At 45.9% G+C, this 23,616-nt stretch overlaps 1 protein-coding gene across 2 annotated transcripts; it reads left to right on the top strand.

The window, feature by feature from the left end:
* The first annotated feature begins 942 nt into the window (after window positions 1–942).
* On the top strand, window positions 943–9,121 carry tcf19l (transcription factor 19 (SC1), like). Of its 2 annotated transcripts, XM_054764805.1 has the most exons (7): window positions 943–4,232; window positions 5,612–6,155; window positions 6,263–6,432; window positions 6,515–6,890; window positions 7,011–7,503; window positions 7,577–7,936; window positions 8,952–9,121. In XM_054764805.1, exons 2-6 carry the CDS (start codon window positions 5,882–5,884, stop codon window positions 7,908–7,910), a joined length of 1,647 nt encoding a protein of 548 aa, XP_054620780.1. In that variant the 5' UTR covers window positions 943–4,232; window positions 5,612–5,881; the 3' UTR covers window positions 7,911–7,936; window positions 8,952–9,121. The 2 variants fall into 2 exon arrangements, with proteins under 2 accessions (XP_054620780.1, XP_054620779.1); XM_054764804.1 differs by having other exon boundaries at window positions 7,577–9,121.
* Window positions 9,122–23,616: the final 14,495 nt, after the last annotated feature.

Genomic DNA, 23,616 nt, shown 5'->3' with positions numbered 1-23,616 from the left:
TGCTCTGCTGGGCCGTTGTCTGTGTCTTCGTTTCCCCCGGTCTGTCTGCGGGCTTGTCGGGGGTGGGGCTCTGGTGCGCGAGTGGTGCGCCGTCAGCTCTGGTGGCGTGTGGCTGGTCTGGCTTCTGGTGGCTGGTGGGTTCCGTCGGCTGGTTTGCTGCTGGTCTCGCCTTCTCGGCTCTGTTGCTTGGCCTCCCTGCGGCTTGGGGTGCGGCACTCCCGCTCCCTCTCTGGGGTTTGCTGCCCCGCGGGTGTCGGCTGGCACTGTGTGGTGGTTCGCCTGGCTGCTCGCCCGTTTGCCCGCTCGCTTGCTCATTTTCCCGCTTTCCTCCTCGCTGGCTCCACTGTCTGCCTTGCTGACGCCGTTCTACTGTTGGGATGGGGTGGCCTGGTGTCTTCCTGCTCCCCGGCGGTCCGCGCTCTCCGCGCCGCGGGCTCTAGGTTGTATGTCGGGGACCACGGGGTCCCCGCCTCCGCTGCTCCTTGGGTTACCAACGGGGGATAGAGAGAGGCTTCCGGGTGTTGGGCAGTCGACCACTGTGTGTGCGTGTGTGTGTGTGTGTGCGCATGTGTCTGTCCGTGTGTGTGTGCGTGTGGGTGCATAGGAGTGTGTATGTGCGTGCGTATGTGTGTGTGCTTTTATTTATTTATTTATTATAGTTATTTATTTTTGGGGGGGGGCATACAGGGGTTTGCTCCATGGGGTCGGGTGCTGGGTGATACATCTCTGCCGCCCTTGCCTCCACTGGGTGGGTGGGGGGTGTGCCTCCTGCATCCCTGGGCGGGGCGGTCCTGTGTCGGGGGTCGTGCGGGGGCTGGCCCGGGGCCGGCTGGGCTCCGTTCCCTGGGGCTGGGGGTGGCGGTGGGGGGGGATTGGCGCTTCCGGCATGTGCGGGCTTCTTTCCGGTTGTGGGGGCATCTCTGGGCCTGCCGGTGTGTGGCCCCCGGTACTCGTCTGCCTTTGTGGTGTGTGATCTCTCGCTGGTCTCAGGTGTTGGCTGTCCTCCGGCCTGCCGGCGCCTTGTCTTTGGCTGGGATTGTCTCTCTGCGGCCCCTTGCAGGTCTTCCCAGGAAGGGAGGGCTCTCCGTGCTGGCTCTTAGGGAGCTGATCTTTGTGCTGCCTGCCCCTGTGGGCCTGGTGGCCTTCTGGCGGCGGGGGCTCGGCCTGGCTATTTGGGGCGGGGCTCTCTGGGAGGTGGAGGGCGGCCCCTTTCCTTTCATGCATTCTCAGTGACAATTACACGCCCACACATTCTTGCACCTTTATATATATGAAGTCTTCCCCACATACAGAGATACCTGTACATATGCACACTCACAGTACATACGTACTTCCCCACATTACTCACTGAGTTAACCAGGGTGTTATTATGTTGTTGGTTTTATTACAGCGACGGTGATATCAGCAATATGATTATAGTTTTTTTTACAATGATATGCATTTCAGTTATTGTCATTCTGTTCACTATCATAGTTCATCATTTCATTACTACTATTATGTGTGATTGTTTCAATGCAGTATTGTCATTGTGATCACTATCATAGTTCATCATTTCATGACTACTATTATGTGTGACTGTTTTAATGCAGTATTGTCATTGTGTTCACTATCATAGTTCATCATTTCATTACTACTATTATGTGTGAATGTTTCAATGCAGTATTATCATTGTGATCACTATCATAGTTCATTTCATTACTACTATTATTGTGACTGTCATTGACAGCGTTGTCATTGTGGTTGTTGATATTGTTTTGTCCTTTGTCCTTATGTCCTTGTTCGTCTTTATAGTCATCACAGACGTTTATTTGCTGATGTAGTTCTGTATGTTTCTGTTGTTCTGTTCTTGTTGTCACAATTGTTGTTTCTGCTGTTGTCCTTGTCTCTATCTTTTTTTTGTCCCCCTCTTATGTCCCCCTCCGCATCCCCCCCCCCCCGTTTTCTTTTCTCTTCTTCTCTGTCCCCTCCTGCTCCGGTCCGGTTGCTCCAAATTAGCTTAATAACAAGCATCTAAGTCAAATAAATCTTGAAGTGTATATCACACTTCTCCCTGGCAGAGTAAATCTGTTGAGCACTTGAGGGCATTTAGATCTACAATTCTATCTACTTTAAAGGCTGGACAGGACAGGGAAAAAAAAGAAAAAAAAGATTCACCCAGATTAAATGACTTTCAACAGAGCACAGCAGACGTGTTCTTTATGTTGCTGTCCCCGCACCTTCAATAAAGATTAAGCGCTATTATGCTGGGTGTTAGCATGCTAACAGCTAGCATGTTAGCATTGCTAGCATGCTAATAGTAACATGTTAGTTTTTTGTTTTTTTCAAAGGTATAAACTTACATAGATAGTGTTGTCATGTTTGGTATTAGCATGCTATGTTAGCGCTATTAGCATGCTAAAATTTGCAGATTATATATTGTGTCAAAAGCATAAACTTACATAGAGAGTGTTTTTTTCATAGGTGTTAGCATGATAACAGTTTACATGTTACCATTTTTAGCCATTTTTCAGGTATTATCTTACATTGGCGGTTAGCGTTATTAGCATGCTAAAATTTGCATATCATATATTGTGTCAAAAGCATAAACTTACATCGAGAGTGGTTTTGACAGTTGTCATGCATTTTGGTCCGGCGTCAGCTCGTGAGGGTTTGGGCGCAGGATTCGACAGCGAGTGCAGCATTGCTGTTCGGCGTCAGCATCGCCAGCATTCACACTCAATTTCTCCTGATATTGCACATTTCTAGTTGATATTGTTATATTATTTACACACTCCTTGGACATGGGAGGGTTTTCAATGAGAGCCGATCGCCGTTTTATTATTTTAATAAAAGGGAATAATTGAATTATTTTGTTATTCAAATTTATATTATTCATATGTTCTTTCACAAATAAGTTTGCTGATATATTTTTGCTTAAAATCCTGTTTTATTGTGATTATGATCAACAAATGAAATCACAAAATCATTCATCCATCCATTTTCTATACCGCTTCATCCTCATTAGGGTCGCGGGGGCATGCTGGAGCCTATCCCAGCTGACTTCGGGCGACAGGCGGGGTACACCCTGGACTGGTCGCCAGCCAATGGCAGGGCACATATAGACAAACAACCATTCACACTCACATTCATACCTATGGACAATTTAGAGTCTCCAATTAACCTCACCTGCATGTTTTTGGGAATGTGGGAGGAAGCCGGAGTGCCAGGAGAAAACCCACGCACACACGGGGAGAACATGCAAACTCCACACAGAAATGCCCAAGGGAGAATCCAACCAGGTCTTCCCATCTCCAGACTGTTCCTGTGTTGGCCAACGTGCTAACCACTAGACCACCGTGCGGCCCCCAAAATCCTGAAAAATGATCGGTATCGGTGATATTGGCTCTGCATTTACATGGACGCTAAAATTCTGTATCGCCCAACCCGATGGGGCATGTCCTCACTAAAGGAGCCCTGGCCGCCAGCCAATCAGGGAGGAGCCGGAAGTAGTGTGTTTTTGTTGTAGTGTTCATATTGTTAAAATATTGATATTGTTATATTTATATCTTGTTATATTATTTACACACCCCTTGGACATGGGAGGGCTTTGAATGAGAGCCAGCAGTAGTTTTATAGTTGAAGTAAAAGGGAATCACTGGATTATTTTGTTATTCATATGATTTATTTATCTGTTCTTTCAGAAATAAGCTTGGTGATTTTTTCCTCAAATCCTATATTTTATTCTGATTATGATCAATAAATTAAATCACAAAATAATTCAATGATCTTGAAAAATGATCGGTATCGGTGATATTAGCTCCGTATTTACATGCTATTTCGCCCAAGTCGAGGGGGCGTGGAAAGGCAAGTGTATTTATAGAGCACAAGTCATACACGAGGTCATTCAAAGTGCTTTACAGAAAAGAAGGGTAAAATCACTTCATAAAATCATTCCATAAAAACATAAAATCATCCTAAAATCATGACATAAAATTCCATACGTGAGACGTATACCCTCACCAAAAGCGCCCTCGTCGCCAGCTAATCGAAGAGAAGCCGGAAATCGCGTCACTGAAATTGCGAGGAAGCTGGTGTCCGGACGCGCCAAATTTCAAAGCACTTCCTCCACAGAGGAAAGAAAGCAAGCGACGGCGTCTAAATACCGACGAGGGGATTCGAATAAAAACAAAAATTCCGTCGACGCTCGACGGATATGTCGGAGGCGAGAAGCCGGTCAAAGCTGTTTTGTCGCTGTAAGTGGCATCTTTTGACTTTTTTGTGTCCCGCGAGGAAGCGACGTCCGCTAGCTTGTTGTTGCCGTGTTGGATGGAGCTAGCTAGGCGATGGCTTACGTTCTTTGAGCGCATCCGGTCAGAACACCCCGAAAACTCTAAACAACCAAAACGAACGAAGTGATTGACAGCTATTTCAACATGTGTGACCTACTTCTTGTGTTTTCGGAAGCTTTGAGTATTCGTGATGGCTGGCAGCTTGTTGGTGCTTGGCCTGCTTGGCCCCACACGTCCACTCAAAGAATGTGACAGCTTCAACTACGACTTCAAAAAGTTACGTTCCAAAACTACCAGTCTGTTGATACGCCCATAAAAATGTCTATTTTTGACACACGGCTCGCTCTTCCCCGTCCAAAGTGTCCTGCTAGCTTGACGTTGACGTTCACCTCCTCCTTTGCATCGAAATTTGCAATAAAGTGTTGGCATTATGAGATCAGATTCACTTGTGTTCACCTTGCTGCAAGCTTTGAGGTCAGATTGCTGAATTTCACCACGGTGCTTTCAAAGGCCGCCGAACAAAGTGCGAAATATCAACGTTATCAGTGAAGCATAAAGACCATTGGTATCAGAGTATTCTGACGTCATACCGATAAATGTAAATCCGCTAATATTAAAAATAGCTCAGATAACGAATAATAATAATAAAAAAAACACTCCAATGAGGCAAGATTACCCGTACTGTGCGGGTAACAAATTAAGCGCTCCTTTTTCCTCCTGCCTGTGACGGTAACGACCTGTCGTAACTTCACCTGAGCTCACTTATAAAGACACATTCACTGCTTCGAGATGAGAGGGGAAAAAAACCCACTCAGCACACAAAAAACCTTATCAGCCACCTGAGATGCCAGCGCCGCAGCCTTTGAAAAGTGCAAAAGGTTTGCCAGAGACCTCCGCGGCGGCACACCGGCTGCTCAGAGTGTGTGCCCGAATACAGTGCACCTTGCTGGGCCACGCCAGGTGGGCCCCCCCACTTTATACTCTGCTTCTACTGACCTCCGTAGCGGCAAACCGGCTGCTCGGAGCGTGTGCCTGAATACAGTGCACCTTGCTGGGCCACAGCAAGTGGCTCCTCCCCCTTTTTGACTTGTATTATCACATATTTATAAATTCTTACAGACTTGGGGTGTATGTTTTTGGTCAAAAGTGCGGGGATTAACTGCATAGATTACGAGCGCAAACCTACAAAAACGATAAACTGCTAAACAATACTCCCCATAGGAAGTAATGGAAATACGAATAGTCTGTTCCAGGGTCAAACGTCTGCTACCATCTGTTTATAATCTGCAGAGGTGTGTTATTGTGTTTGTTTACTGGATCCTTTTTTTGTTGTTTTCTTTCAGATGAGACACAGAGGGAACACAGATGATGTATTATTGAGGCAAGACATCTTTATTCATAAATCCCCCCCACGACACCATCATTTATTCATGTCTCTCCAGTGCTAATGCTAATGCTATCACCTGTTGGCCCACACTGACCCCCAGCATACCCGCCTAGATTCACGGCCGATGCCTTCCACGTAATCAGAGCGACTCCCTGAATGCATTGCGGCCTGCTGTAGCGCACGGGGGGTGGGCGGGGCTCCAAGGTCAAGTTCAGAGGCGTCAGTCATGCTCTCGGGGGTGCAGCCTTGCTTCCAGCTGCTGCGCATCGGCTCCTCGGCGGAGGACTCGGCGCGGGACCTCTACACCTTCAGGCCGGCGCTCGCCAGCTCGGTTTTCCGGCTGGGCCGAGCGGCCGAGCTCTGCGATGTCACGCTGGACTCACCGACGGTCTCCCGCATCCACGCCGAGCTGCACGCCCGGCGGGAGGCGGGCGGCGGCGAGGAGGCTATGTCTCAGGAGGAGGGGTGGAGGGTCCACATCAAGGACAGAAGTAGTCACGGTGAGATGCGGTGTTTTGTATCTGCCTTGCATCCCAGTTTAGTTTTCCTGTCTGTTGGTGACCCACAAACTGACACTGGCTACGCCCCTCCGCGCTGCTGTTGCCAGGCACCTGGGTCAATGAGGTCCGCCTCCAGTCCGGCGTCCAATGGGAACTTTCGGATGGTGACACGCTGACATTTGGTGGACACTCATCACCCAGGAGCCCTGAGTTCTACTTCCTCTTCCAGAAGGTCAAAGTTCGTCCACTGGACTTTGACGCCATCACCATCTCAAAGGCGAGTTCTGTGGCAGACGGCGCCGAGCCGATGTCATCTCAGCTCTTCACGTTCTTCATTTGTTGTTTCATTTTTTTTTCAGGCGGGAACCTTTTCCTCCGACCTGCAGAACCGAATCAGAACCAACCCGGACCGCAAGGCGGTGCCGGTCGTGGATCTGTCCAAGCTGTCCATCAACCGGGCCACCGTCATCCTCAACTCCATCGGCAGCCTCAGCAAGATGAAGGGCAGCGCCTGGACCTTCAAGAGGAGCCACAGCCATGAGGGGACCGCCTCCGACCCGGGCTCCTCGTCCTCGCCACCGCCTCTCAGCACTGGCCCCTCCCCTCTCCTACCACCCTCCACCCCGCCGTCGCTCGCCTCCAAGGCACTCCCGCCGGCGTCCCGGAGCCGCAGGAAGTCTGCTCACACGGTCCTTCTGGAGGACGACAGCTCAGACGAGCCAAGGAGCAGGACGGGTAAGACTTGCTCGCTTCTGATGGATCACCTTGACTTTGGACGTGATCCAAACGTTCTGATGGCCTTCAAAGCAGGAGAAGCTTGATAGTCCATCTTGTGAGCGTGTTTGTCTTCTTCAGCGCTGGTAGGACTGGAGGAGGAAGCACAACGAGCGCGCGGCAGGAAGAAGCGGCGTCTCTACAAGTCCGAGTCGGATGATCTGGGCTCACTGCCGCCGCCTCATCCGCTCCAACCCAATGGCCTCGGTGAGCTTCGCCGTCCGCAGGAGTCCAAACCCTTCCCCGTGGGGATCAGGACCATCGGAAGCTTCCACGGCGCCATGAGCAACACCCGACTGGACCCGCCCCTCCTCCCCAAGCCGGCCGCTGTGCACCGACAAGAGCACGAGGCGCCGCGGCACCTTCCAGGTGGCACGCGGGGAAACACGGTTGCCTTCCGTCAACAAAGGCCCACTCAGCCAGCTGTGAGGGGCCGCAGGAGAGCTCACAGCTCTCCGGTTTTCTCCCCCCTGGTGGTGGGAGGGGAGAACTACAGCCTGGCGTCGCCCTCGGTGCGGATCCGCGCGGCCCCGAGGGGCAGGGCGGCGTTCAACAGGTTTCACCAGCAGCCCGGGTAAGAAGGTGCTTGTGGGCGGCGCCCAAGCATGCATCGCTCATCTCATTTGTCCCGGCTCTTTTCTGTGCAGCAAGCGACGAGGCCGACCCCGGAAGCACCCTCTTCCTCCTCGGCCGTCCCTGCCCTCGCCATCGTCCTCTTCTTCGTCCTCCACCTCCTCGGCTTCTTCCTCCTCGGACTCCTCCTCCTCGTCCTCCGATGAGGAGGACGAGGACGAGGCGGCGGGGCCGTCTGGGGCGGTGGAGCCGTGTGCGGCTCCCCGCTGCCTGCTGCCCCAGCAGGACACGGTGCAGTGGATCCAGTGCGACGTGTGCGATGCCTGGTACCACATCGACTGTCTCCACGTGGACTGTAAGAAGCTCCTGAGGGACCCCAGCGCTGACTTCCACTGTGGCTGCTGCTGAGGACGCTTTCCTTCCTTCCTTCTCACGTAAGCCTTCATCAGCGATAACTTGTCACTTCCTGTTGCTTCCTCGCTCTTGGAGGAATCGAACACGCACACCGTAGGCCTGAACTACACTTTCCCTTCCACATTATTGGTGCTAAAACTTGATGAGACATCAGCGTGGGCGTGCTCTTGCTTCAAGGCGAAGATGAGGAGGAGGGGGAAGATGCTGAGGCTGGACAATCGTGTCTCACAGCGACTCCCCACTGGTCACTTCATTAGGTACACCAATTAATGCATCGAAAACGCAGTTCCTCCTGACAACAAAAGTGAGCATTACCTCAGGTCAGCGAGCGTACCTAATGAAGTGGCAGGTGAGTGTCCACAGGAAGTTCGATGCTGACCTCAAAAGGGCAACAAAAGTTCCAGAAAAGGAATGAATGTTCTGGAACATTTCTGAGCGTCTTCGTCGAGTCTTTGGCACCCCCACGAGGTCGTTGGTTGAGCTGCAGTTTTACTTGGCAAGCAATAAAATGAAATATAACAGAATGTACGAACTTGTTAATGAGTGTGGTGGTATAGTGTGCGTTTTCACTTGAGTTCACACGATTTTGTTCATCTGGTAAGGTTTTTTCCCATCGATTTGAAGCTTTATTGTTAAACAGCGTTCCAATCCACCGGAAAAGACTTGCTATGCTCACTATCGCCCCTTGAGGAGTGTAGTGGTATTGCATGAAAGCGGTACTAGCCTTTGTGTTCTTTCGGTCAGATATAGTTGAAATCTCCCCAATTAATATTTCATCTGGCTAGAAATGAACATAAAATCACTTTTGGTAAATTATTACTTCAAAAAAAAAAAAAAAAAAAGCAAATGAGATCCACAATGATGGCACCGTGTCGTCTAAATGAACCTTTCAATGCCATTGTTATGGTGCTTGTGGTCCAGCAGGGGGCAGTGTTGGTTTGCAGATGTGCTTGATCACAGCGCCTTCGTGTACGCGTGTGTGTGTGTAGCATGGCTTCATTCAACTCAATGATGTCTCACTTTCTTTATCTGTAGGCCAGTTGAAGGATCATTCTGTTATCTTCTAGCAAGACTTTCCAAAGGATCAACTGGGCCCCAAAATGGCTGCAAACGCTGCAATTCCCAACCAGTTTTCTTGACATGTCCGCTCCTGTTTGTCTTGCACAGGTGTACCAAATAAAGTGGCTTAGGGCCTTCCAGGTTCATCATCATGCCCCTCCTACGGGGGTTGTGCATCCTCCTCCATCTTGTTTGTCTGTCAGGAAATGAGATTTGGGTTTACTCTCTGCCGTCCCCAGGTTGACCTTTTGCATGTACTGTATTGCTCGCTCGCTCACTCACTCTCTCACTCACTCTCTCTCTCTCTCTCTCTCTCTCTCTCTCTCTCTCTCTCTCTCTCTCTCTCTCTCTCTCTCTCACAACAATTTTTCCACTATTTTATTAAGACTACATGATTAATTGGCAATATCAGTAGACTTTAAAGATAGGGGGGTTATTATTATAATGATCTGTACATATTTATGCACTTTAAAAGTAATGTCTTAAAACGTAATATGATTCCTTTTCATGAATTTCATTTTACAAGTGCAAAGGAAGGTATGTGGGTTTTTTCTTTGAATGTACCAGGATAATCCTGTGCCCCTGCCTGTTTTTTTTGTGTGTTTTTTTGTGCCCCTGCCTGTTCTCCCTGTAATATGCCCAAAGATGACATCATATGGTGCGCATGAAGCCTCGAGAAATGAACCTTTTCGTGAACCAGATGGATGGAAAGATTGTAGGTCAGCCCTTGTCCTCGCTACTCGGTCTGTTCCGGACATCTCGCCCTTCACCTTTCTGGTTTCAAATCTCCACGCATGCGCATTGTGTGCTCTTGCACTTCCTCGGCTTCACCATCGCCGCGGCCGAGGCGAACCGGCATCCAAAGATTGAATCAGGAAACATCTTCAAAATGCACACACTTTCCGAGCAGTTTCAAGTTTCGCTATGAGTGTTAGAAGCAAGTCTTTATTCGAAGCAAGTTGCTTTTCTCTCATTGATATTTCAAAAGCAGAGTTTGATTTACTACCTGCCTGATAAGCTCAGTCCTCATGCTAGCTAACTTTTCTTCTTACCGAGAGCACGTCCTTGCTATAGTCGACTTTATGCCGTTGCAAATGTTATGTTGTCGTATTTATGTTTTGCAATAATGTAACATATTTAGAGGAGTAAAGTAAGTCCAAGTAGAAAAGGGGGGCATAAGCACCCTCCAAGCTGACATTAAGACACGTCTGGCATCCCTCCGTAGAGCAGAGAATTCACGGAAACGAAGGAGGAATAAAGAACAAACAAGAACTCGGTTCTATAAAGATCCCTTCAAGTTCCTGAAGACTCTTTTCACCAAGGAGAAAAGTGGAGTTTTAAAAACAACAAAGAATGACCTGGAGGAGCACCTGAGATCAACGCACTCTGATCCAAAGCGCTACAAATGCATGACCATGGCACCTTGGCAATGGAGGTCATCATCCAAGCCTCAAAGTGGGTTGTCGGAGGACAAAGACTCGACTCTGGCCGGCGCCTCCCTCCCCTCAGAGCCTACATGGATGACATCACCACCCTGACTACCACCGTCCCATGCACCAGAAGGTTACTCAGAAAACTTTGTATTGTTGTATGTACTTTATTGATCCCACAGCGGGGAAATTTACTTGTTACAGCAGCAAGCAAGCAAGACAAGTAAAGAGAACAGTAAAGTAAAGTACTACAACATGGTTCAGGTGGTGCAGGTGTTGTAGAGCCTGACAGCGGTCGGTATGAAGGACCTGCGGAACCTCTCCTTCTTACACTGTGGGTGTAACAGTCTGCTGCTGAAGGAGCTGCTAAGGGAACCCACAGTGTCATGTAGCGGGTGAGAGGTGTTGTCCATGATGGATGTCAGCTTAGCCAACATCCTTCTCTCCCCCACTTCCTCCACGGAGTCCAGAGGACCGTCCAGGACAGAGCTCGCTCTCCTGATCAGCCTATTGATCCTGCTCCTGTCCCTGTCCGTGCTGCCCCCTCTCCAGCAGCCCACAGCATAGAAGATGGCTGAGGCCACCACAGAGTCATAAAAGGTCCGTAAAAGAGTCCTGCACACACCAAAGGACCTCAGTCTCCTCAGCAGGTGGAGGCGACTCTGGCCCTTCTTGTAGAGGGCGTGGGTGTTGACGGACCAGACTTGAGAACATCAGCTTGGCCCGCATGAAGATCAAACCATCTAAGTCACGCAGCATCTCAGTGGTGAAGGGAGCGGTCATCGGTGATGACCCAATCCCCACCATATCTGAGCAGCCAGTTAAAAGCCTTGGAAGGCTCTATGATGCTAGCCTGAAAGACAAAGACCAGGTGAAGCAACTGCGTAATGACATCAAAGCAGGTACAGGCAATTGACAAAACCCAACTACCTGGGAAGCTAAAGGCCAGGTGTTTCCAGTTTGGTCTGCTACCTCGGGTGTTGTGGCCCCTGGCAGTCTATGAGGTGCCCATCTCAACGGTAGAGAAGCGAGAGAGGCAAGTCACTGTCCACATCAAGAAGTGGCTTGGCGTCCCGCGTTGCCTCACCACCATAGGCCTCTACGGAGACAGTGTGCTCAAACTACCCCTCACGAGCCTTACAGAGGAGTTCAAGTTTGCCAAAACACGCCTGCAGATGATCAATCTTCTGGTGGGATGCACTTAAAGTGCTTAGGAAAACATCCATTCATTTTCTATACCGCTTCATCCTCATTAGGGTCGCGGGGGCATGCTGGAGCCTATCCCAGCTGGCTTCAGGCGACAGGCGGGGTACACCGTGGACTGGTGTCCAGCCAATGGCAGGGCACATATAGACAAACACTCACATTCATACCTATGGACAATTTAGAGTCTCCAATGAAGCTAACATGCATGTTTTTGGAATGTGGGAGGAAACCCACCCCCCCACACACGGGGAGAACATGCAAACTCCACACAGAAATGCCCAGGGGAGAATCCAATCCATGTCTTCCCATCTCCAGGCTGTTCCTGTGTTGGCCAACGTGCTAACCACTAGACCACCGTGCGGCCTTAGGAAAACATATCATTCACAAATATATCATTCATTAAAACTGTTATGTTAACGGTTGCCTAACCTTTTAAGTTTATATTCTTTAATTTTTTTTTATTACTGTTAAATGTGAAAAGTATGCCAACAGTACATGAAATCTTTAATAACAAAATAATAAATTTAATTTGGACAAATTTATTTTTTTAATCTTTCTGAAATTATATTTTTCAGTTAATTCACACTGAAGTAAATTAAAAAAAACAATCGACTATTTTTACTATCTACAGAAATCAAAAAATTTAAGATGTTAAACTTAAAAAAAGTTAGGCAGCTGTTTACATAAAAATTTGTAATTACTGCTAACTAGTTTGGGTTTACAGTGTAATTGACCACAATCGTCAGCCATGTTTTTTGGAGGGAAGTAAAAGCATCTCAGCTTTGTCGTACAGTAGCTGGAAAAAGCCTATTTTTATTATTATAAACATCAATATTTGCTGATTGTTTTACAGTTTTGCTGCCCAAATATTTCAACTATCTTCTTAAATAACCTTTGTAAATGTTCTTCTTGTATATGACTTTATTCCTATGTTACTTCCCCCAACCTAATTTTCCAAAAATTACACTTTTATTTCATTGTTTCTCACAATATTAACGAAACAATAACGCATTTTTCCTTCAACGTTTTAGCTCTATGCTGCTAAAATGATATTACTTTTCCTCAAAATGTTACGACTTTCTTCTCATAAAATTGAGACTTTTTTTCTCCTTCAAAACTTTATTCTCGGAAAATGACAACTATATATTTATTTATTTATATTGCATCTATTTCAACTTACCCGATGAAAATTTTACCTCGTAGTTGGGATAATATACATAATATTTTGACTTGATTCCCATAATATACATTTTCCTCAACCAAATATTCCAAAAATCACACCTTTTATTTTGTTGTTTGTTTCTCATCGTTTTACCACTTAAAAAAATAACACTTTTTTTTTCAAGATTTCAAGTCTGTGCTGCTAAAATGATATTATTTTTCCTCTTATTGCAAGTTTATTGTCATAAAATTGCGACTTTTTTCTCGTTAGAAGGTGATTTTATTCTTGCAAAATTACAACCGTTTTTTTCCTTTTTGCTGTTTTTTTTTTTAGATCTTCCAAGAATTTTAACTTTGTTCTTGCAAATTTTCATCTTGTAAGTATGACTTCACTCCCATAATATTTGGACTTTATTCCCATTATATTATAACTTTTGTTTGCTTCTCATAATATTCCAACTATAGGCTGCAAAAACGACTATTTTTTTTCTTCCTGGCCAAAATAACCTCAAATTCCTCTTCAGCGCTGTGGCCAGGTTTACAAAGTGTCATAACACCATCAACCCATCCATCCCTACCGCAATGAGCAGTGATGATTTCATGTCATTTTTTGACAATGAAATTGCCACTATTAGGCACCAAATACACCCCCTCCCCTCGTTAACTGACGTTGTTCATGCCTGCAATAATCAGTATGTCGCTAGTGACAGGCAACGTACCACAATCATTCAAAGTGGCTGCAATCAAAGCACTTCATAAGAAACCTAACCTTGATCCACATGTCTTTGCTAACGACAGAGCAATATCCATCCAAGGTTCGAGAGAAAGTAACTGCCAATCAGTTACGCCATTTTCTCCAAAACAACTGCCTACTTGAGGTCTTTCAGTCAGGGTTTAGGATGGTTAAAATGGTTCCAGTCCCATTTGTCAGATGGCCTGCAGTTTGTGTCCATTAATAGTAAAGAATTCAGACACGTGAAAGTCAGCAATGGCATCCCACACGGTTCTGTGCTAGGACCTGTATTGTTACGCCTTTATACTGTATGTCCTCCTTAGGCAAAAGACTGGAATGGCCATCGCTACTGCTCAGTTGGCCAAGTTGAACCACGTCTGGAGAAGCAGAGAGGCGAGGGAGAAAACAAAGATTGAGCTGATGAAGGCACTGGTGACCTCGATAGCCCTGTACAGATGCGAATCATGGACGCTCAGCAAGAATCTGGAGAAGAAAATAGCCACTTTCGAGATGAGATGTTTCCGGCGATTACCCGGAATTCATTCACCAATGCATCGGTGCTGGAAGAGATCAGGAGGAAAATCGGGGATTATGAACCGCTGCTGGACACAATGAAGAGAAGGAAGCTGCAGGGGTTCGGACATGTCACTCGACGGCCAGGCACACCAGCGCACACGGTAATGCGTGGACGGGCGGCGAGCTCAAGGAAGACCAAGGAGGAATTGGGTGGATGATGTGAGGATATGGGTGGAGAAGCCGGTGGAAATCTGCATGAGAATGGCGCAGCATAAGAAAACCTGGAGAAGGACATCTTTGTGCCCCAACGGCAGAAATGCTACGGGTGTGACCTGACCTGACCTTAGGCAATGTCATTAGAAAACACTCCATTCACTTCCACTGCTGTGCAGATGACACACAACCGTACTTATCAATTAAACCAAACCAAACTAGTCAGCGGTACAAACTCCAGGCGTGTCTCAAGCACATAAAGAGCTGGATGACCTCAAACATTTGACTGTTCAATGCAGATAAGACTGAAGTCCTTGGTTCCCAGCGCCTCAGAGACAAGATTGCAAATGATATTACCGCCCGAGGTGGTCTTGCACCACCACCCACAGTACAGTCAGAAACCTTGGTATCATGTTCCTTTACTTCCCAAATACGACAAATCTTTGAAGACCCTTCAGTTAGTCCAAAATGCTGCCGCACGAGTCTTCACCGGAACCAAAAAAAGAGATTTACAAGTGACTATAAAATTCTCCTAACATATAAAGCACAACACTGTCAGGCACTATATATACTGTATATATATATATATATGTATATATATATATATATACATATATATATATATACTGCTCAAAAAAAAGAGAGGAACACTTGGAAAACACATCAGATCTAAACTGGGGGAAAAATGATGTTGAATATGTTTCCTGATAATAAGTGGGTGATGTATTAGTAACAAAATGATGCCACATCATTTGATAGAAATGAAAATGATCACCCTATAGAGGGGGGAAATCAAAGACACCCCAAAAATGAAAGTGAAAAAATGATGCAGCACACTGGTCCATTTTGCTAAAATGTCATTGTAGCAACTCAAAATGATTCTCAGTAGTTTGTGTGGCCCCCACGTCGACCCAGGAGAATACCCAGAATTTACAATTACTTGCCACTCCTACAATTTTTAGAGGTAGAATTGGAGATAGAGCCTTTAGTGATCAGGCTCCTCTGTTGTGGGACCATCTCCCCGACTCAATCTGGGGGGCAGACACCCATTTTCCTCAACCAAATTTTCCAAAAATTACACCTTTATTTCGGTGTTTCTCATAGTATTACAGCTTCAAAAAAAGACAGTTTTTCCTTCAACATTTCAAGTCTAAGCTACTAAAACGATATTATTTTTCCTCATAATTTTATTTTCTTCTCATTAGAATGCGACTTTATTCTCTTTTTTCCCCCAACATTTGCAACTTTCTTGTAAATTTTCCTCTCACATTTTATTCTTATAATATTTTGGACTTTATTCCCAATATAAATTTTCCTCAACCAATTTTTCAAAAAATTATTACTTAGTTAGTTTCTCATAATATTACAACTTTGAAAAAAAAATCTTGACTATTTTGTGTCAGTTCAATGAAGAAGAAGGGGGTTGTCTTATTGGTGGGTGTCATGGTGCCTTCCAGTGTTACATCAGCATGTTTCTTATTCATGCACGTGAATATTGCAACAAATCCCTCCTGTTAGCTGCACAACGCCACTCATGTGGCCAATGGACGCCGAGTCGTACCAGGAAGTTCAAACACGTTTTCACACACAAACACCAACAACAGCGTTATTGGATGTGGCTGGAGTGTCCTCATTTGCACTTGAAACAACAGAGACGCACACGCACACACGAGCCAGGCTGCTTGCGTTCTTCAGCAACTTTTCACGACAACTAAAGTGTCGCTACGCTAAAGCTGGCGGCCGCTTTGAAAGCGAAAGCTAAGCATTGCATCAGCCGCCCCCCGACAAACACTCGCACGCTCGTGTGTGCTCTCTGAACGCTGAGCGGACCTCCTCCAGGGAAACCGCAAACTCCCGCTGTCCTCTGAAGCCCCTGTGTTTACTTGCGCCATCGCTTTGTGACACCGCGCTAGCGCAACTTGCATGACTTTGTGTCGTCATTTGGTTCGGGTTGACTTCATTTGGGACACGCTTACCACATTCAACACGCCCGAAATGGTGCAGGAAGAACAGGAGCTCGCCTCTGTTACACATCTTCATCCATTTCTTTTGTCATGAGAAAAGAAGGAAAGCGGTGCACATTGAACACAGGACTATTAGTCGTTGCTCTTCACGCGTAATAAACTTTTCCAACTTTTTTTCTTGTCAATGTACGCCTTTTTTTCTCGTAAATTTCGGACTTTTTGTCTCCTAAATTTATGACTTTGTTCTTGTAACCTCAGATTTATATTTTTTCTTGTAAATGTGCAACTTTTTTCTCAGAAGTTGATGACCTTTTTTCTCGTAAATGTATACGTTTATCTTTTAAATTTACAACTTTCTTTCTTTTAAAATTATGACTTTTTGTTCTTGTAATTTCAGATTATTCTTTTTTTCTAAATTTACAACTTTTTTTCCTCATCAATTTACGACTTTATTCTCGTAAACTGACAACTTTTTTCTTGGAAATGTACAACTTTCTGTCTTGTAAACTTCGGACTTCTTGTCTCCTAAATTGGTGACTTTCTTTTCTCGTAAATGTATGACTTTAATCTTGTAATCTCAGATGATTTTTTTCCAACTGTTTTTCTTGTACATTTCCGACTTTTTTCTCATAAATTTATACTTTTTTTTTCTTGTAAATGTACAACTTTTTTGTCATAAATTTTCCAACTTCTTTTCTTGTCAATTTATGACTTTATTCTTGTAACCTCAGATTTTATTTTATTTTTTTAATGTGGCCCTAATACTCTGTCGAAACTAAGTGAGTAAAAGGGGGTGAAAAACCACCCGTGGAGTTTACACGTCACCTTTCATCTCATCTTATTTGTAAGCCCCTGGTCTTGTTTACAATTCCACCTGCTTCCACCCCCATCCTACACCCCAAACTCTGCCCCCGATCTCCCTTCTTGTAGAAGTTAATTGATTTTTGAAGCAACTGCTGGGAGGCAAAAACGAGAAACATGGCGCCGGGGAGTTGACACACACACACACACACACACACACACACACGCATGCACGCACGCACACACACACACACACACACACACTAGGTAGACATCATATGGATACGTGGCTTTATGGTTTAGTAAATTAGTTTCATCACTCTGTGACCCATGAACCACAATGGTGAACTTTCTAATGTACGCACACACACACGCGTACGTGCACACACACGCACGCACACCTCGGCCCACTTGAATGTGTTCTCCAAATGTTTCCTTCCCGGCGGTGCCGAGCCCGTTGTTCTATTTCTGGACGATGTTGACTTGATGGAAGATGATCGCAAAGTGCCTCACTCTCTTTCCCATTCTGCTTGAGGTGTGTGTGCGTGTGCGTGTGTGTGTGTGTGTGTGTGTGTGTGCGTGTGTGTGTGATGGCCTCATAGAGCACAGCGTGAGCAGATGTGTTTTGAATAATGACCAACTCATCAATACCGTTAAATACATAACTGTGAGTGTGTAGCATATCTTCAACCAAGCACATTGCATGCAACACACACACACACACACACACACACACAAGCTAGCGCCCCATTAGTACACGACACGAAAGCACAGCGCAATCTCATCCACATTTGCAATCAACGCTAACTCCTTAACAGCGCCATCGCAGCAGCGTGACGTGCTGCTTCTCCTAATTTGCATGTTCTTTCTCCCGCTGTTTCAAGGTACATGAAGTCCAAAGTGCCGTTGTCCAACCGCGCGGTTAAGGTACATGCTAGCACAGTAGGCCCGCTGAAATGAGAGCAAGCACGGCTCTTGGAGCAGGAAACCTGCGTGTGTAACAAAAGGCCGAATTACTCCCTCTTTCCACATACGGTTTTGTTTTTCTGTGCAAGTTTTCCTCTGAGAACGTCTTCAAGTAATCGTCTCACAGCGTCCAGTGTCCAACATCATGTTAACATGCGGCTTAGACGATAGAAATGGTAGAATGACTTAGTTTTGGGGGTCCTTTAACCCCCAAAAAGGGCAGCGTAATTGCATTTGTGTTGGAATGACAACTTGGATGCAGCGCTTGCATCGACATATACGTGTGATACATCGACGTACCCGCGAGGACGTCGGTTAAAAGAGCAACAAAGCCAATTTTAGGAAAAAATACAATTTGAACCACAAGCACTTAAATGGGGCAAATGTCCCAAAACAAGCAAGCAGTCTGACACCAGCGTGTGTCATGAGTCATTTTTGTCCAACTGTGCGTTTAAGGTACATGCTAACACGGTAGGCCCACTGAAATTATAGCAAGCATGGCGGATCATGTGCTCTTGGAGCAGGAAGCCTGCGGGTGGAACAAAAGACCTTAGTGGAGGTCTACCGAAGGACACCCTCTTGCCACATATGCTTCCACAAAAGTTCCACTGAGAATAGCTTCAAGTAAACGTCTCGCGGCGTCTTGTGTCAAACATCACGTTAACAAGCGGCTTAGCTGATTAGAAATGGTAGAATGACTCAGCTTTGGGGGTCCTTTAACCCCCAAAAAGGACAGCATAGTTGCATTTGTGTAGCCGTGGCTGCACATTGACAACTACACATGCGATACATCCATGTAACCGTGAGAACGTCGGCTGAAAGCGCAACCAAACCACTCTTCGGGAAACAGAAGACAATCGGAACCACAAGCACTTAAATGGCGTGAATGTCCCAAAACAAGCAAGCAGTCCGAGACCAGCGTGTGTCATTAATAATTTCATAAAACAAAACACTAATACAAGAATCATTCCTCTAGTCTCTGAATTATCAGCCTTATTTACGCCCATCCAGTAGCACCGCCATGCACACTCTCACATAACAGCAACCATCAACGTCTCCCCTTTGCTGTGATACCAACATCACCCGTGCACTTATTTCAGGTAGCAAGGGTTTAAGAGGTTAGTAAAGGCAGGATTTCCGCATCAGCGCTCGCACAATACGATAAACAACAAACGTCTGGAGAGATGCGGCTGCATCGACACTGATCGTAAACAGAGAGTGCGTGAAGTTAAGCTCAAAGGAAACGTCTACTTAATTGCAAACAGTGTAGCGAGCAGGCGGAGGGCACAGCGAGGTGAGGATGGAGAAAGCTAAAGTAAAAGTGAAGTCATCGTGAGTCTCAATCAACATCGATACTGAAGAAATACATGAATGATTTTGGTCTTTGTGATGCTTGGCGCTCTTATCACCCTACTCACAGGGAGTATACTTATTTCTCACCAGTGCACCACACCTACTCTCGTATTGACTACTTTTTGACAAGCAACTCAATCATATCAGACATCTCAAACGTTCACATACACCCTATCACCATTAGTGACCACGCCCCAGTCTCTCTTTTTCTCACTAACCAAACTATGAGCGCTCCTACTAGATGCTGGAGATTAAATACATCATTACTAAAAGACTCAGACTTCCTAAAATACTTTGAAAGAGAGTGGACAATGTTTTTAGACTTCAATGACCAACCCGGTGTCTCGGCTAGTATTCTGTGGGAGACAGCAAAAGCATAAATGTGCGGAAAAACCATTTCATATTCATCATATAAGAAAAAGAAAGAGAGATTACTAGAATCAGAGTTGGAGAAAAAAATCCAACTCCTCGAAGCAGCTCATGCTGACTCACAAGATGAGCATATCCTAAGTAACCTAAGGAAACTGAAACTAGACTTAAAAGAAATTACTGACAAGAAAATTCAGTTCCAACTGCAGAGGCTACGTTTGGAAAAGTTTGAGCATGGCAATAAACACGGAAAATACTTAGCTAACCAGCTAAAAGTCAATCAATAAAAAAGCTCTATCTCCTCCATTAGAAACCCAGGAGGTCACATCACTCACCTCCCGCAGGAAATTAATTCCGTCTTTAGGAGCTTTTATAAAAATCTATATACACCTCAGATTAAACCATCTCTCCCAGATATCGAAACATTTCTCAACACCATAGAATTACCAAAATTAAATGACGAACAGGTGACAAACTTAGATGTGCCCATTTCATTCATAGAACTCCATAACGCTCTACACCGGTTGGCGAATAACAAAGCACCAGGACCTGATGGTTTCCCTGCCGAGTTTTATAAAACATTCTGGTCATTACTATCTCCAATATTTCTTAGAATGGTTTTGGAAATCAAAGACAGTTCATGCTTGCCTCCAAACATGAACTCAGCTACAATCAGTCTCCTGCTGAAACCGGATAAGGACCCAACACCACCTTCCAGTTATCGTCCAATTTCACTGATTAATGCAGATCTTAAAATAGTATGCAAAGCATTAGCTATAAGGCTGGACAAAGTTACCCCTCATATAATACACCCTGATCAATCAGGATTTATCAAGGGGAGAAACTCAACTAGCAACGTACGCCTCTAATCAATCTGATTCTATCATCCATAATTTAGAAACCACAATTGTCTCATTAGATGCTGAAAAAGCATTTGACAGAGTAAACTGTAAATTTCTCTTTGCAACACTACAAACATTTGGCTTTGGAGATTCATTTAGAACATGGATTAAAATACTATATAACACCCCAAAGGCCTCTGTTCGGACCAACAATCACATCTCTCCAGAATTTACTTTACAAAGAGGTACTAGGCAAGGGTGTCCACTTTCTCCCTCACTATTTGCTATCTTTATTGAACCTCTTGCAGATGCAATTCAACAACATATAAATATTAAAGGGATCCACACCACAAATGTTCATCATAAGATAAGCCTTTATGCTGATGATGTATTACTCTTCCTAGATAATTCACATTCTTCACTTCACCAATCTATCTCACTCATGAACAATTACAGCACCTTCTCAGATTACTCCATTAACTGGTCTAAATCCACAGTACTGCCCATTCATTTTGGTTTCCAGAGCAGCCCCTCTATACCACTGTGTTCAGGGAACATTAAGTATTTGGGTATTAACATTTCCTCCAACCTATCAGACCTGATCCACTTGAATTATACTCCACTATTGAAGTCAATAGAGGATGATTGGAGAACCTTACCGTTGGAGAACCTTACCCATCTCACTTACAGGCAGAGTATCCACCGTGAAAATGATGATTTTACCAAAGGTTAATTATCTGTTTTCCATGATCCCCACCAAACCATCGATAATTTGGTTCAAGTCATTAGATTCGTATATAAATAACTTTCTTTGGAAAAATAAGCCAGCACGAAAAAGTCTCAAAACATTCCAAAAATCTAAAGAATATGGGGGCTTAGAACTCCCAAACTTCTCCAACTACTTCCTTGCAAACAGGTTACAGTATATCTTAAAATGGATCAAACCTAACCCATTGGATTATTCATGGCTAGACATAGAACAATCACTTAGCCATGAAATCCCAATTTGTAACCTGCCCTTCATTAGCCAAATCCTCAGAAAAAATAATTGTTTTAAAAGTATAAATATAAGCACCACTCTGACAGCTTGGTGGGAATTTCTAAAAATAACTAAATTCTCGCTCACTCCTTGCCGATACACTCCCGTCTGGAATAATCCTGACATCTTGCTTAAAAAGAAACCATTAAATTTCCCAACATGGCACGAAAAAGGAATAAGTTGTATGAAAAATATTATTATAGGAGACAACTTTATCTCATTTAATGACCTTGTTACACAGTATGGAATAAATCATAACAAATTTCTTGAATACATACAAATTAAATCTATAATTAAAGTTTCAGGACCATATCATGGGAAAGCAATACCACCATTGACCAATTTTTAAAAATATCTGCCCCTAAAACATGATCTAAATTATATGTTCTACTTTCAAAAAATGACAACACAATCGGAGTACCAATCTCCAAATGGAGCTCAGATTTATCTACAAGCTGTGACCCTGAATTCTGGAAGCAAATATGTCTCAATGCTTCCCGGTTAATCAATAATCCCAACCTACAGCTGATTCAGTTTAAAATCCTTCATAGAGTACACTACACAGGACATAGAATGTTTAGAATGGGCTTAACTGACTCTAACATCTGTACACACTGCTCAGACCATAGAATAGATGACTACTTACACTCCATGTGGACCTGTGCTCCCATTAACAATTTTTGGCACGGAGTGTGTGAGGACCTATCTTTGGCACTTGGGTTCTCCATTCCTACCTCCCCTTTACTATGCCTGCTGGGCGATCTCTCCACAATTGATGTAGAAACAAACCAAACACAGCTTCTCATCACTGCATTTAGCATCGCCAAGAAAACCATTCTCATCAATTGGAAATCAAGGAAGAAAGTGAACATAGCTCTTTACAAAAATCTTTTGTTAGATCATATAGCTATGGAGAGAATGTCTGCTGAATCTAAGGAACAAATGTCAGAATTTCAGTCTATATGGGCACCAATAATTAATTCCCTGACCTGACTCTCGGGGGGGTGAGGGTGTCTGTCTCTGCCCCTGGGGGTTTCGTTCATCTGGCTTGGGGTATGGTCCTGGTCGCTGGGTGGCCCTGGTACCTCGGGGGCAGGCGGGGGCGGGCTTGGTGTCCCGGGTCTTCTTTGCTGGGCCTGGGGGGCTGGTGGGTGGGGAGGGGGCGGGGTTGGGTCGGCCGTCCAGGGGGCAGCGTTGGACGACCTCTGGGGTGGTGGGTGGGCGGGGTGCTGCATCCTGCGGGTGCCGGGCGCCTACTGCTGCTGTGGGAGCCCGTGTGCGGCTGGTGGCGCTGGCTCTCCCTCACCTCCTTTGCCTCTGGAGGTGGGGCGGGGTCTGCCCTGGGCCCTCCTGCTCGGCTGCTGCGTGCGGTCGTCCGGTGTGTGATGTGGAGGCCGGCCTCTCCCCCTGGTGGGGGCGTGGGTGCTTGAGCCCAGCTGCCCCTCCGGAGCTATCTCCCCTGGGTTGGAGGGTGGGTTGGGTTGCCCCGTTTAAATTTTTTTTTTTTTTAAATTAAGTAATTAATTTTATTTTATTTTACTGGTTTTTATGTGTGGTGTATGTGTGACAGGTGGGAGCTGCTTGTTGTCCTCCAGCGCCTGTGGCTGTCCCCTGGGTGACTGGGAGCGTGTAGGTGGGGGTCGCGGATGTGTGGTCTGCTGGTGTCTGGCTTGTCTCTGCTTCCTGGCTGGCGGTTGTCTCCCTCCCTCCGGGGTTTCTCCCTTGGCGAGTTGGTGGAAGGGCGAGGGGTGGAGTGGTGGCCGGTCTGCGGCGTGGTCGCCGTAGTGTTGCTCCCTTGCCAGCCGTGGTGGTATGCGGGGGGTGGGTGGGCGCGGTTCCCGCTGTCCCGGTGGCGGTCGGATCTTCCTTGGGGCGTGTGGCTGGTCCGTGGTGTTTGGCGGTTTGGGGGTGGCGCTGTGGACGCTACCTCCGGTGGGGCTCCGGTGTTGGGGGACGCTGGAGGTATTGCCTCTGGGGGGTTGGGTGGGCATCCTGGCGGGCCGGGTAGGGCCTGTGGTGTGTCCTGCGGCCTGTGGCTTGCCCGAGCC

The sequence above is a fragment of the Dunckerocampus dactyliophorus genome, chromosome 20, assembly GCF_027744805.1.
Source record: "Dunckerocampus dactyliophorus isolate RoL2022-P2 chromosome 20, RoL_Ddac_1.1, whole genome shotgun sequence".
In the NCBI taxonomy this organism is placed as follows: Eukaryota; Metazoa; Chordata; class Actinopteri; order Syngnathiformes; family Syngnathidae; genus Dunckerocampus; species Dunckerocampus dactyliophorus.
The sequence above is the reverse complement of the archived record's forward strand: the minus strand, read 5'-3'. Positions and strand labels throughout refer to the sequence as shown.

Excerpts from the sequence above, each read along its gene's own strand:
- tcf19l (XM_054764805.1), top strand. The coding sequence starts at position 5,882 with ATGCTCTCGGGGGTGCAGCCTTGCTTCCAGCTGCTGCGCATCGGCTCC. Across the intron at positions 6,156-6,262 it reads CAAGGACAGAAGTAGTCACG|GCACCTGGGTCAATGAGGTC; the intron begins GTGAGATGCGGT and ends TGCTGTTGCCAG. Across the intron at positions 6,433-6,514 it reads ACGCCATCACCATCTCAAAG|GCGGGAACCTTTTCCTCCGA; the intron begins GCGAGTTCTGTG and ends TTTTTTTTTCAG.